Below are 11,998 nucleotides of genomic sequence, written 5' to 3'. Positions count from 1 at the left end.
AGATTATAGATAGATAGATAGATAGATAGATGATAGATGATAGATGATGATAGATAGATAGATACATAGATGATAGATAGATGATAGATAATACATAGATAGATAATAGATAGATGTTAGGTAGATGATAGATGTTAGATAGATAATAGATAGATAGATGATAAATAATACATAGATAGATAGATAGATAGATAGATGATAGATACATAGATACATAGATAGATAATAGATAGATGATAGGTAGATAGATGATAGATAATAGGTAGATAGATAGATAGATAGATAGATAATAGATGATAGATAGATGATTGATAGATGATAGATAAAATGTATACAGTTTTTATATAGCTTCTTATAAATATATAAATATTTCTATATATTAGAACACAGATAGTTTCTTATAAAACTTAAACATACACTTATACTCTTGGAAATATGAAAATGTATATCCACACAAAAACCTGCACATGAATGTTCATAGCAGTTTTGTTTATAACAGCCCAAACTAGAAATAACCTTCAGTGAATGAGTGGATGAACACATTACAGTTCGTCTATACCATGGATACTACTCAGTCACAAAAAGGAAGGACATATTGATACATGTAACAACTCAGTTGAATCTCAAGGCTATTATGTCATGTGTAAAACGCCGAACTTTATCAAAAGCATACAAGCTGCACGATTCCATTAATATAACATGTTGGAAGTGTAAAATAATGTGTGTACAAAGTATTCATTTTAGCAAAGACTGGAAACACTCAACAAGAGAAAATTGATTACATAGATGGTGGTACAATCTACTCGATGGGAAATAAAGAGCTGTAAAACAAAATTACAGATATGAAAATACCACCAAAATCAATTAAGCAAGAACTGTAAGATTCAGAACACTATTATAGTTTGCTAACTTTTACATGCAGAAGGAGGGGAGAGTGTGTAGCGAAGGTGGGAGTGTGGGAGTGAAGATACTCTGGCAGGTTACATAAGAAATCATTAATAGGGGCTGTTCATTGATGGCGGGCTTGTTATGAACTGGAGGGATGGGGATCCAGTTTGGGGGACAGCATTTCGTGATTTCACTGTAGGACTATTTTCTTTTTTTTTTTTTAACGTTTTATTTATTTTTGAGACAGCGAGAGACAGAGCATGAACAGGGGAGGGTCAGAGAGAGGGAGACACAGAATCGGAAGCAGGCTCCAGGCTCCGAGCTGTCAGCACAGAGCCCCACGCGGGGCTCGAACTCACAGACCGTGAGATCATGACCTGAGCTGAAGTCGGCTGCTCAACCGGCTGAGCCACCCAGGCGCCCCACTGTAGGACTATTTTCTAACCAAGAGTGAGTATCACACAATTTTTGTAAGGGTATTTATTTTGAGAGTGAAAAAGTGCAAGCGGTTGGGGGCGGGGGGGGCAGAGAGAGAAGAGAGAGCAAGAATCCCAAGCAGGCCCCTCACCACAGGCAGGGCTCAAACTCATGAACTGTGAGATCATGACCAGAGCCAAAGTCAGATGCTTAACCGACTGAGCCACTCTGGCCCCCCCGGGGTATCACACACTTTAAAAGTTAAATTTTTTTTTTTAATTTTTTTTTCAACGTTTTTTATTTATTTTTGGGACAGAGAGAGACAGAGCATGAACGGGGGAGGGGCAGAGAGAGAGGGAGACACAGAATCGGAAACAGGCTCCAGGCTCCGAGCCATCAGCCCAGAGCTGGACGCGGGGCTCGAACTCACGGACCGCGAGATCGTGACCTGGCTGAAGTCGGACGCTTAACCGACTGCGCCACTCAGGCGCCCCTAAAAGTTAAATTTTTTAAAGACAACAGAAAGCCAATGGACGAGAAGGTTAAAAAAAAAAAAAAAAAAAAAAAAAAAAAAAAAAAAAAGATCCCAGGAGATAGAGAGGCTCCCCCCGGGGTGGGGGGGGGGACAAAAATTGGGGTCATGATGGAAACACCCAACACCAAAAAACAAAGGTTCACCAACATTGCTGGTGGCAAGAATCCAACAAAGATTTCCTAATCCCATCCAAAGTGGGCTTGGTAGAGTTAATGAAGATTGAGCCCTTCATGTGGCTGATAGGAGGGTGTTTTTAACAAGGATGTGGACTGAAGTCCCAGTTTCAAGTACAGGACCTGACCTATGGCAGGTGACCAGGAAGTCTTTGATAAATTCATTTATCTGATCCGAGATTTATTACTTTCCTTGGTGAACCCAACGGTATAAATTCCCTTCCTCGTGGAATCAAGACATTGGGTCAGACATCTGAGTACTCCGTGGAAGGCTTGGACCTTCAAACCACCCTGCCTAGGAACTGCCATGAGGCCCAGTCTGGGCTAGGAGGGGATTTTACGGGGGTGTCCTGTGCGAGTGAATCCCTGGTGATTTCTCCATTTCCTCGCCCCCTCCATCATCCCAAAGTGCACTTACCCCAGAGAACAGGCCATAAGTGGCAAGAATAGAAACAAAACAATGAGCATCTTCTTTCTTAACAAGGAGCCACGGGGCTAGCGTCCCCCAAGGGCCCCCAAACTGTAAGTATCCTGTTGTGTCCCTGGCCCCCTGCTCACCTGCCCCAGGCCTGGGTGGACACATGATTCCCCCCCACACACAGACATCAGACTCGCCCCAGCCATCACAGCCTCAGTGGTCTCCTGTGCCCTTCTTGAGGGCTTAACGCTGACCACAGGATACCCTGGAAGTCAGTGTAAAAGGAGGTTGGCCAACACCATCCCCTTGGTGATACCATCCTGGTAAGTCTGTGAGGGATGGAGAAGGGAATTGAGCTGGTTGAGGCTGGGAAAGAAGAATCCCTTTCCTTGTTGGATGCCCAGAGAGACAGGAGTGTCTGACACCAATTCTGCACCCTCTGAATGGACAAAGGACACAGAGGGCACACACTCTGTGGCAGCTCATGCGAAGAAAACATTTAGGGTCTGCAGCTGAGGGACATGTGCACAAATGGGACAGCTTTCTCCACTGTGGTGGTCGTCTAGATGTGGTCCCCGGGGCCAGCAGCAGCGCAGCTCCCAGGAACTTCCTAGGGGCGCTGGTTATCGAGCCCCACCCAAGATGCTCCAGCCCTCTACGAAACACTGACACAGCTCAAAGTGGAGAACCACTACTCTAGGGCAACCAAGGACTTCACACCAACAACCAAGGACAGCTGCAAATATATTGCCAGGAAGGGACTCTCAGGAATAGTCACAGCCCACAGCATCCCCTTACAAAGCCTCCAATGCAACTCTGAAAAATCTTCAAAAGTAATATAAGGGGGGTTTTATTTGTTTCTTATTTTTAAGTCTATTTATTTTGAGAAAGAGAGAGAGAGAGAGGGCGTGAGCTGGGGAGGGCTCCACACTGCCAGTGCAGAGCCTGATGTGGGGCTTGAGCTCACCAACCGTTGAGACCACGACCTGAGCTGAAATCAACAGTGAGACACTTCCCTGATTGAGACACCCAGGTGCCACAAAAAAAGAGTAGTTTTGCCAGAGATCTCTTGAGGTTGCCAAGGAGGAGTATACGCTGTTAACCTTCCTGAAAGCCCCCTTCCAACACCTCTTCCACCTCCAAGGGTTCTACTCCTCATAGCAGATACTTGCACCTCTCTCTTATTCTCACAACGTCTCCAGGTCACCTGTAACCTTTCTTATACACACCTATCTACCTACTCTGTTCTCCCATATATGTCCTGATCCCACTTCAGCTAACCCTAAATCTTTCTGGAGACCAATATTCCTTGGAAGGCAAGGAGATGATAATTTTAGATGCTTGTGGTTGAATCGTTTTCCCTAGCACAGTGTAGCTCTGAAATGCCTCTCATCACGAAGCACACTCTCAGAGAAGCAGTGGCTGGTGAGAGAATAAGAATAAATCTGTCCAGATGGGAGTAGAGCCATTATAAGCAGAAGGCTCCTACCATCGCTCTCAGCCTGTGCCTCATTGTCAGGTATAACCAACACTGTCTCCCTGCGGTGGGTGTTGAGAGACCCACACATAAAGAACCAGTGCCTCCTTTTTTTTTTTAATTTTTTAATGTTTATTTATTTATTTATTAAATATAATTTATTGTCAAATTGGCTAACGTACAGTGTGTAAAGTGTGTTCTCGGTTTTGGGGCTAGATTCTCATGGTTCATGTTTCCATACAACACCCAGTGCTCATCCCAACAGGTGCCCTCCTCAATGCCCGTCACCCATTTTCCCCCTCTCCCCCACGTCCCCCATCAACCCTCAGTTTGTTCTCTGTATTTAAGAGTCTCTTGTGGTTTGCCTCCCTCCTTCTCTGTTTGTAACTATTTGTTCCCTTCCCCTCCCCCATGGTCTTCCGTTAAGTTTCTCAAGATCCACATATGAGTGAAAACATACGGTATCTGTCTTTCTCTGTATGACTTATTTCACTTAGCATAATACCCTCCAGTTCCATCCACGTTGCTGCAAATGGCCAGATTTCACTCTTTCTCATTGCCAAGTAGGATTCCATTGTATATATAAACCACATCTTCTTTATCCATTCATCAGTTGATGGACATTTAGGCTCTTTCCAACACTTGGCTATTGTTGAAAGTGCTGCTATAAACACTGGGGTACAAGTGCCCCTATGCATCAGCACCCCTGTATCCCTTGGGTAAATTCCTAGTAGTGCTATTGCTGGGTCTTAGGGTAGATCTATTTTTAATTTTTTGAGGAACCTCCACACTGTTTTCCAGAGCAGCTGCACCAGTTTGTGTTCCCACCAACTGTGCGAGAGGGTTCCTGTTTCTTCACATCCTTGCCAGCGTCTGTTGTTTCCTGAGTTAATTTTAGCCACTCTAACCGGTGTGAGGTGATATCTCAGTGTGGTTTTGATTGGTATTTCCTTGATGAGGAGTGACACTGAGCATCTTTTCATGTGTCTGTTGGCCATCTGGATGTCTTCTTTGGAAAAGTGTCTATTCATGTCTTCTGCCCATTTATTCACAAATATTTATTTATTTGTGAGAGAGAGAGAGAGAGAGAGAGAGAGAGAGAGAGAGAATATGAGCATGGGAGGGGCAGAGAGAGAGGGAGACACAGAATCCGAAGCAGGCTCCAGGGTCTGAGCTGTCAGCACAGAGCTCGACGCGGGGCTTGAACTCACAAGCAATGAGATCATGACCTGAGCCAAAGTCAGACGCTTAAGCAACTGAGCCACCCAGGCGCCCCACATTTTTGTCATTTTTATGAAAACAACTCACCTTTGAACAATCCAGGCTGTGTCTGGGAGTTTTGTTTTGAATAAACTTCTTAAACAGCTGTTTAAGACACTATAACAATGCATCTTTCACTGAGGGTTTCAATTGCTAGTGACAGCCTGTCTAGAACATAAGAAAATACAAAATTTCTTGTCCTGGAAGGCTACTGTTAATGTCAAAATGTACTTCCAAAACACCATTGGCTTTAAAGCTCCAAGTATACTTTTTTACCATGAAATTTTAAAATCTCCACTTAACCAGCTTTCTGGGTTCATCCATGGTCTCTATCTCCCCCTGAGAATGGACTGGGTGCTGTCCCAGTATGCTGAATGCTCATGGCCAGAAGGTTAGTCACAAATCTGCCAAAGCATTTCTGCTCTCACCAGTTGAGTTGAGTTGAATTGTTTTAGGTAACCAAATATGACTGTACTGGTTGTAGTTGCTGCTGCAATTGTATCATTTAATTCAATGCTATAGAAATAAAAGAATTGCAAGAAGGGGCACCTGGGTGGCTCAGTCAGTTAAGCATCCAACTTCAGCTCAGGTCATGATCTCACAGTCTGTGAGTCGAGCCCTCCGTCAGGCTCTGTCCTGACAGCTCTCAGAGCCTGAAGCCTGCTTCAGATTCTGTGTGTCCCTCTCTCTCTGCCCCTCACTCGTTCTGTCTCTCTCTCAAATATATATATATATATATATATATATATATATATATATAATCTCAAGAGAAGGAAGGGAAGGAAAGGAGGGATGGAGAGAGAAAAATGTTTTTTGATTAAATCCAAGTTGAATGCTTTAGAAAGACTTCATAAAAAGGAATCACTAAAAAAACAATTGCCGTCTAATGAGATGTGAGCGAGATAACAGCATAACTGAGGTGTAAAATCATAAAAACCTGCAAGGCTTCTGTCCTTGGATTGTTTCGCAAGGATCCCCAGTATCTTGTTCCACATTAGTGGAGCAAACTAGAGCATAGCAAGAAGCCTATGGGTATGACTCAGGCAGGAAAGGTGATCAGGCAGGCTCACCATCGATGCATTCGTACCCAGAGAGAAGACCGTGGTCCTCATCAAAGCCCGGTGAATAAATTTACATTCTTGACCAAAGTTAAAATTCGAAAAGTATGTTTGTGCATATTTGTGTTCCCACGAGATGTTTAGCACTGGTCCTCATCACAATGGATGAGAGGGGTTTTACTGTAGTCGTGACATGGCAGCAGAGCATAAATGCCCCTAATAAATGTGGCATTCATTGGAAGCAGAAGAAGAGTGCTATCTGTCCTTATATCCTTAATCATTAACCTGAAATGGATGCTAACATTGCATCATGTTCAAGAAGGATGACTGAAGGGAGGAGAGAAAATAGAGAATGACAGAGGGAAAGGAAGAGAACGAAGAAAAGAGAGTGATCGGGTTCCCTTTTTCTGTGCTGGGTTTGGTTTAGGTTGATCCAGCTTCATTGTGTTTTCTGCAAAGCATTTTTCCACTGGGGGGAAATAAAACAACAACAAAGGTATTTATGGGCAATTTCTGAGTTGTCTCTAAACAACCAAGTTAAGTTTTTGAGATGCAAACTATCTCAGGCATGGTCGGTTTCACTGGGGACAAACAGAAACCCACAGATCTTCACAGAATGTTGCAACCTCCAGGCCTGGAGCTCCATATCCAACTTCCAGCTTTATGTTGTTTTCCTCTCCTTTTTCCTCCCCTGTTTCCTCTGCAGTAGACACAGGCTGTCAATGGAACCAAAACACCAAAAAAATGAAACAGCAGTCTCAGAATTTCTTCTTCGGGGACTCTCAGAAAGGCCAGAGCATCAGATGCTCCTCTTTGGGCTGTTCCTCTCCATGTATCTGATCACTGTGGGAACCTCCTCATCATCTTGGCCATCATCACAGACTCCCACTTCCACGCGCCCATGTACTTCTTCCTCTCCAACCTGTCCCTTGTCGATATTTTCTTCTCTTCCACCACTGTCCCAAGATGCTGGTGAACCTTCGCACCCAGAACCGGGCCATCTCCTTTGTGGGCGGCCTTGCTCAGATGTATGCCTTCCACCTGTTCAGGACCATGGACAGCTTCCTCCTGGCCATGATGGCCATTGACCACTTCCTGGCGATTGTCCACCCTCTACACTACTCAGTCATCATGAGCCTTCGTGTCTGTGGGTTGCTGGTTGGGGGGCCATGGCTGATCACCAATCTCCAGTCACTCGTGCACACCTCCCTCATGGCTCAACTGACCTTCTGTTCTGGCTCCGAAATCCCCCACTTCTTCTGTGATCTCATGCCCCTGCTGAAGCTCTCCTGCTCTGACATGCACACCAATGAGCTGGTGGTTTTTGCTTTTGGCATCGTCATGGGCATCAGCCCCCTCTCCTGCATCCACCTGCATTTTCTGGGCAGTCTTCAAGATCCCTTCTGCTCAGGGCAAGTGGAAAGCCTTCTCCACTTGTGGCTCGCACCTCACCACGGTGTCACTGTTCTATGGCACCATCTGGGCCATGTACTTTGCAGCCCACATCTGCCACTTCCTCCCAGAAGGACAAGGCGGCTGCCCTGATGTGTGGGGGGGTCATCCCCATGCTGAGCCCCTTTATATACAGCCTAAGGAACAAGGACATGAAGGCAGCCCTGAGGAGGTTCATCAGCAAAGCAGTCTCCTGTCAGTGCTAGGTCAGAACAGTGGTTGGCATTTACCGTGTTCCAGAACCACTGTTGGGTGGTGAGAACACAGAGATACATCCCATCCCTGCCCTCAAGGCACTCAGAGTTGAGTGGGGGTAGAGATGTGCGAATAAATCATTATGGTACAACATGGTAAATGTGTGACAAAAGTTGAATGGAAAGTTATGGGAACCCGAAGAGAGAGACGTGTGTTTTCCCCATGGTTTGTCTTCCCCGTGAAGATCAGAAAAGTAGTCTTAAATTGGCCCTCTCTGGGCTATCGGGCTTATGGGATTGCTACGTGGGTAACACTAGTTGAACAAAAGATTGGCCACACCATTTTAATATTGATAAAGACAACACATATTAGCCAGTTACATCACCATGCTTCCCAAGTGACTCGGAGAAGGACATTGAAAGCATCTGTTGAGGGGCGCCTGGGTGGCGCAGTCGGTTAGGCATCCGACTTCAGCCAGGTCACGATCTCGCGGTCCGTGAGTTCGAGCCCCACGTCAGGCTCTGGGCTGATGGCTCGGAGCCTGGAACCTGTTTCCCATTCTGTGTCTCCCTCTCTCTCTGCCCCTCCCCCGTTCATGCTCTGTCTCTCTCTGTCCCAAAAATAAATAAAAAACGTTGAAAAAAAATTAAAAAAAAAAAGAAAAAAAAAGAAAGCATCTGTTGAGATTAGCTCACTTATTCATTTCAGCAGCCACCAGCCTCGGGTTCACAGGGGCCTTGGGGTCACATCTTGTGGCCATGAGTTTGGAAATCATTGTCATCAACAGGCCTCCCATGTGCACCTCTCCTCCAGGCCCATCCATCTGACAGAGTTCTTTCTCTTAGATCTATTTATTTATTTTAGAGAGAGAGAGAGGAGAAGGAGAAGAAGAAGAAGAAGAGGAGGAGGAGGAGGAAGGAGAAGGAGAAGAAGAAGAAGTAGGAGGAGGAGCAGAGAGAGAGGAAGAAAGAGAGGATCCCAAGCAGGCTCTGCAGTGTCAGCACGGAGCCCGATATGGGGCTTGAACTCACGAACCACGAGATTGTGACCTGAGCCGAAGTCAGATGTTTAACCGACTGAGCCACCCAGGCACCCCCTGTTTTTACATTTTTAAGTGGTTGGGAAAAAACTAAAAGACTACTCTATGACAGACTGAAATTATATAAAATTCTAATTTTAGTGCTCATGGAGTTTTATGGGAACACAGCCACACCCATTAATCATCTATGACTGATTTCAAATTACAGGACAGAGCTGAATAATCTTGAAGGACACTTCATGTTGCACAAAGCCTAAAATGTTTACTATCTGGCCCTCTACCAAAGGAGTTTACTGACCCCTTTTCTATAGAAAACATAGAAATTGATACCCAAGTAGATCCATGAATCAGAAGCATCAGCTTCATGGGGAGTTTGCTAGAAATGAAGACGCAAACGCCATCCCAAACCATTGAATCATAATTTAACAACAACCCAAGGGGCTTATATGAACCTTAAAGTTTGGGGATCACGGGAATCAGTGGGGGGTGGAAAGAAGGGAAGTAGCGATTTGGGACCCAAATAGGCCTTCAGTTCAGAGATACAAGAGAACCATATCTGGGGCATTTTTCCAAGGACATTTTCCATGTTTCCCTTCCATAAACACCGCCCTGGAGATGAAGGTCCAAAGACCCCACCAAACGCTTTCAAAGAATTGCAGCTACCGCTGGAGGACGTGGCCACCAGGTGGCGATAGTGCCGTTTCACAAAATGGATTTAAAGTTCGGTTTTTCAGAAACCTTTATCCTGGCTGTAAACTGGCCCAGTTCCCCCGACCTCCCGCGCAGTCGTGCTCTGGAAGGGAGGGAATGTGTAAAGTTCCTGTGGTGGGACCGAGCCTGGGTTGCTCAGAGAAATCACGGAAAGGTGTGTCCCCAGCCCACAGAGGTGTGGTCACTCACCGCAGGGATTGGTCCACAGGGCAGAGGGGACCAGAACATTAAGCAGGGATATAGGGAGGGCTTGTGCTTCTGAATAAATCCACTGGTGAACCATACCATGGATTGGGGGTCAGAAAACGTTCTATAAATGGCCAGAGAGTAATTATCAGCTGTATAGATCCTACAGCCTCTGGCACAGTGGTTCACCTCTGCTGTTCCATCATGGAAGCCACCATCGGCAACACATCAAGGAATGGGAGTGGATGAGAACCCATGAAACTTTATTTATAGACATTGAAACTTGAATTTCATATAATTTTACATGTCGTGAAATATAACCTTTTATTTTTTATACTGTTTCATTAAAAAAAATGTATTGACATCAAAATGATTCAGAAAGACTCCTAACCAACATCCACCTTCTGTGCGCTTCTCTCCCCCAGATTGTAGTGATAAAATGTAGCATGTGCCTTCTATATTTTCAAGAAAGTCAAATATGTTGCAAAAATGGATCTGGCTGTTTGGGTTTTAGTGACTGGCATTCGGTTCACTCCTTTTCTTCCCCCTGCCCCCAGAAACCCTCCTACACACTTGCCTCTTCTAATTTGACTACCTGGCAATGTAGGATCCCAATTATCTCAACTACCAAATTATTTCAGCTGTCGCCCACAAAGAAGAAATCAGGAGGAGGTTTCTACCTTCTCTTTCAACTGGCTGGGCTCCAGGGTTGCAGGAAAAATAATAATAACTAAGTTGTGAAACAGAAAATCCTGTCTAAAATCTGCCATCCAGTGTGAGCTTTCTAATATTACCTATTATCGGACACATTAATGCTACGGTTACCACTACGCCTACCTTCGTGGATACTAGCTTTAAAGTTTTGATTATCCAACAGAATTACCAAAAGTAGCCCACAAAATGTTTTTCTTTTTATTTGTTTCCAAACATTTTAAACTCTTAAAAATCCGGGGTGGCTGGGTGGCTGGGCGCCTGGGTAGCTCCGTTGGTTAAGCGTCCGACTCTTGATCTCGGCTCAGGTTATGATCTCACGATTCATGAGTCCCACTTTGGGCTCTGCGCTGACAGTGTGGAGCCTGCTTGGGATTCTTTTACCCTCTCTCTCTGCTCCTCCGCCATTTGCACGTGGGCTCTCTCTCTCTCTCTCTCTCTCAAAATAAATAAATAAGTGAAATTTTTAAAAAAAATCATTCATAGCTCAAGAGCCAGATTTGGCCCACAGGCTCTAGTTTGCAAACCCTGGCACATGTGGATGGGAGTGACAAGAAGCAGAGAGACCAAAAGGGACCAAAGAGTAAGAGATGAAATGAGCTGAATCCCAGCACCAGACAAGGAAGGGACAGGTGGTGCCACAGGACCTTTGCATATGCTAATGCCTCCTTAGCTTTGAGGTTTTGAGGCAAACCGCACTTCCTCAGGGAAGTCTTTCACCCCCTCCTTATCTCAGCTATGTCAGGTGCCCAAATACATTCACTATTCCTCATTGTCCCCATCACATCAGTGATTTGGTATTCATATGTGTGATTCTCTCATGAGAATCTATGTCACTGACTGAACTGTGAGCTGAGAAATGAGAGACTGTGTTTTCTTGTTTATCTTGCCCAACTCCATTCCCCCATGCTTAGTACATTGGTCACTCGAAATATATGTGTCGACTGAGTGAATGAATTAATAAATGAATGGATGAACAAATGAATGAATAGGGAGGCAGTGCAATGACAAGACTCTAGGAGGTAGTCCGGGTTGGAAGAGAGACATCTAATAGTCAAGGTTAAGTTGCTGTGGTATGCAATGTAAACTCTCCCTCTGCTCCCCCAGCCTCAGTAAAGGCTGTTACACACCCAGGAGCCCTGGTGAAATCAAGGAGAGAAGACAGTGCACCTCATCGTAGAGACCAGAAAGAGCGAGCTCACTATGAAACTATTTAACTCAGCGATAACAGAAGACCGTGAGAAAATCATCCAGTAATTCTCCAAAATCTCAGCAAGGTGTTCGAAGGGGGCTGCGCCAATTTATCTGAAGAAGCAGAGTGGCCCTGGCCAGTATGAGAGCACAGTAACACTTCTTTCTCTATACATGGGACTTTATTGGGTGACGCAAAGCAATTTGGAGACTCAGACCCTGAGGCTCAGAGAGGGAAAGTGTGCCAATGTCATAAGCTAGATCAGGGCAGGGGGGGGGGATTCCAA

General features: G+C 45.0%; 1 protein-coding gene across 1 annotated transcript; it reads left to right on the top strand.

Annotated features, from left to right (window-relative positions):
* Window positions 1–6,948: 6,948 nt before the first annotated feature.
* On the top strand, window positions 6,949–7,884 carry LOC131508617 (olfactory receptor 1I1). Its single transcript, XM_058723581.1, is given in 5 exon segments — window positions 6,949–7,069; window positions 7,072–7,182; window positions 7,185–7,599; window positions 7,601–7,718; window positions 7,720–7,884. Coding segments are annotated over 5 exon segments (930 nt in total).
* Window positions 7,885–11,998: the final 4,114 nt, after the last annotated feature.

The sequence above is a fragment of the Neofelis nebulosa genome, chromosome 4 (assembly GCF_028018385.1).
Source record: "Neofelis nebulosa isolate mNeoNeb1 chromosome 4, mNeoNeb1.pri, whole genome shotgun sequence".
Taxonomy (NCBI): domain Eukaryota; kingdom Metazoa; phylum Chordata; class Mammalia; order Carnivora; family Felidae; genus Neofelis; species Neofelis nebulosa.
This window is presented reverse-complemented; position numbering and strand designations above follow the sequence as displayed.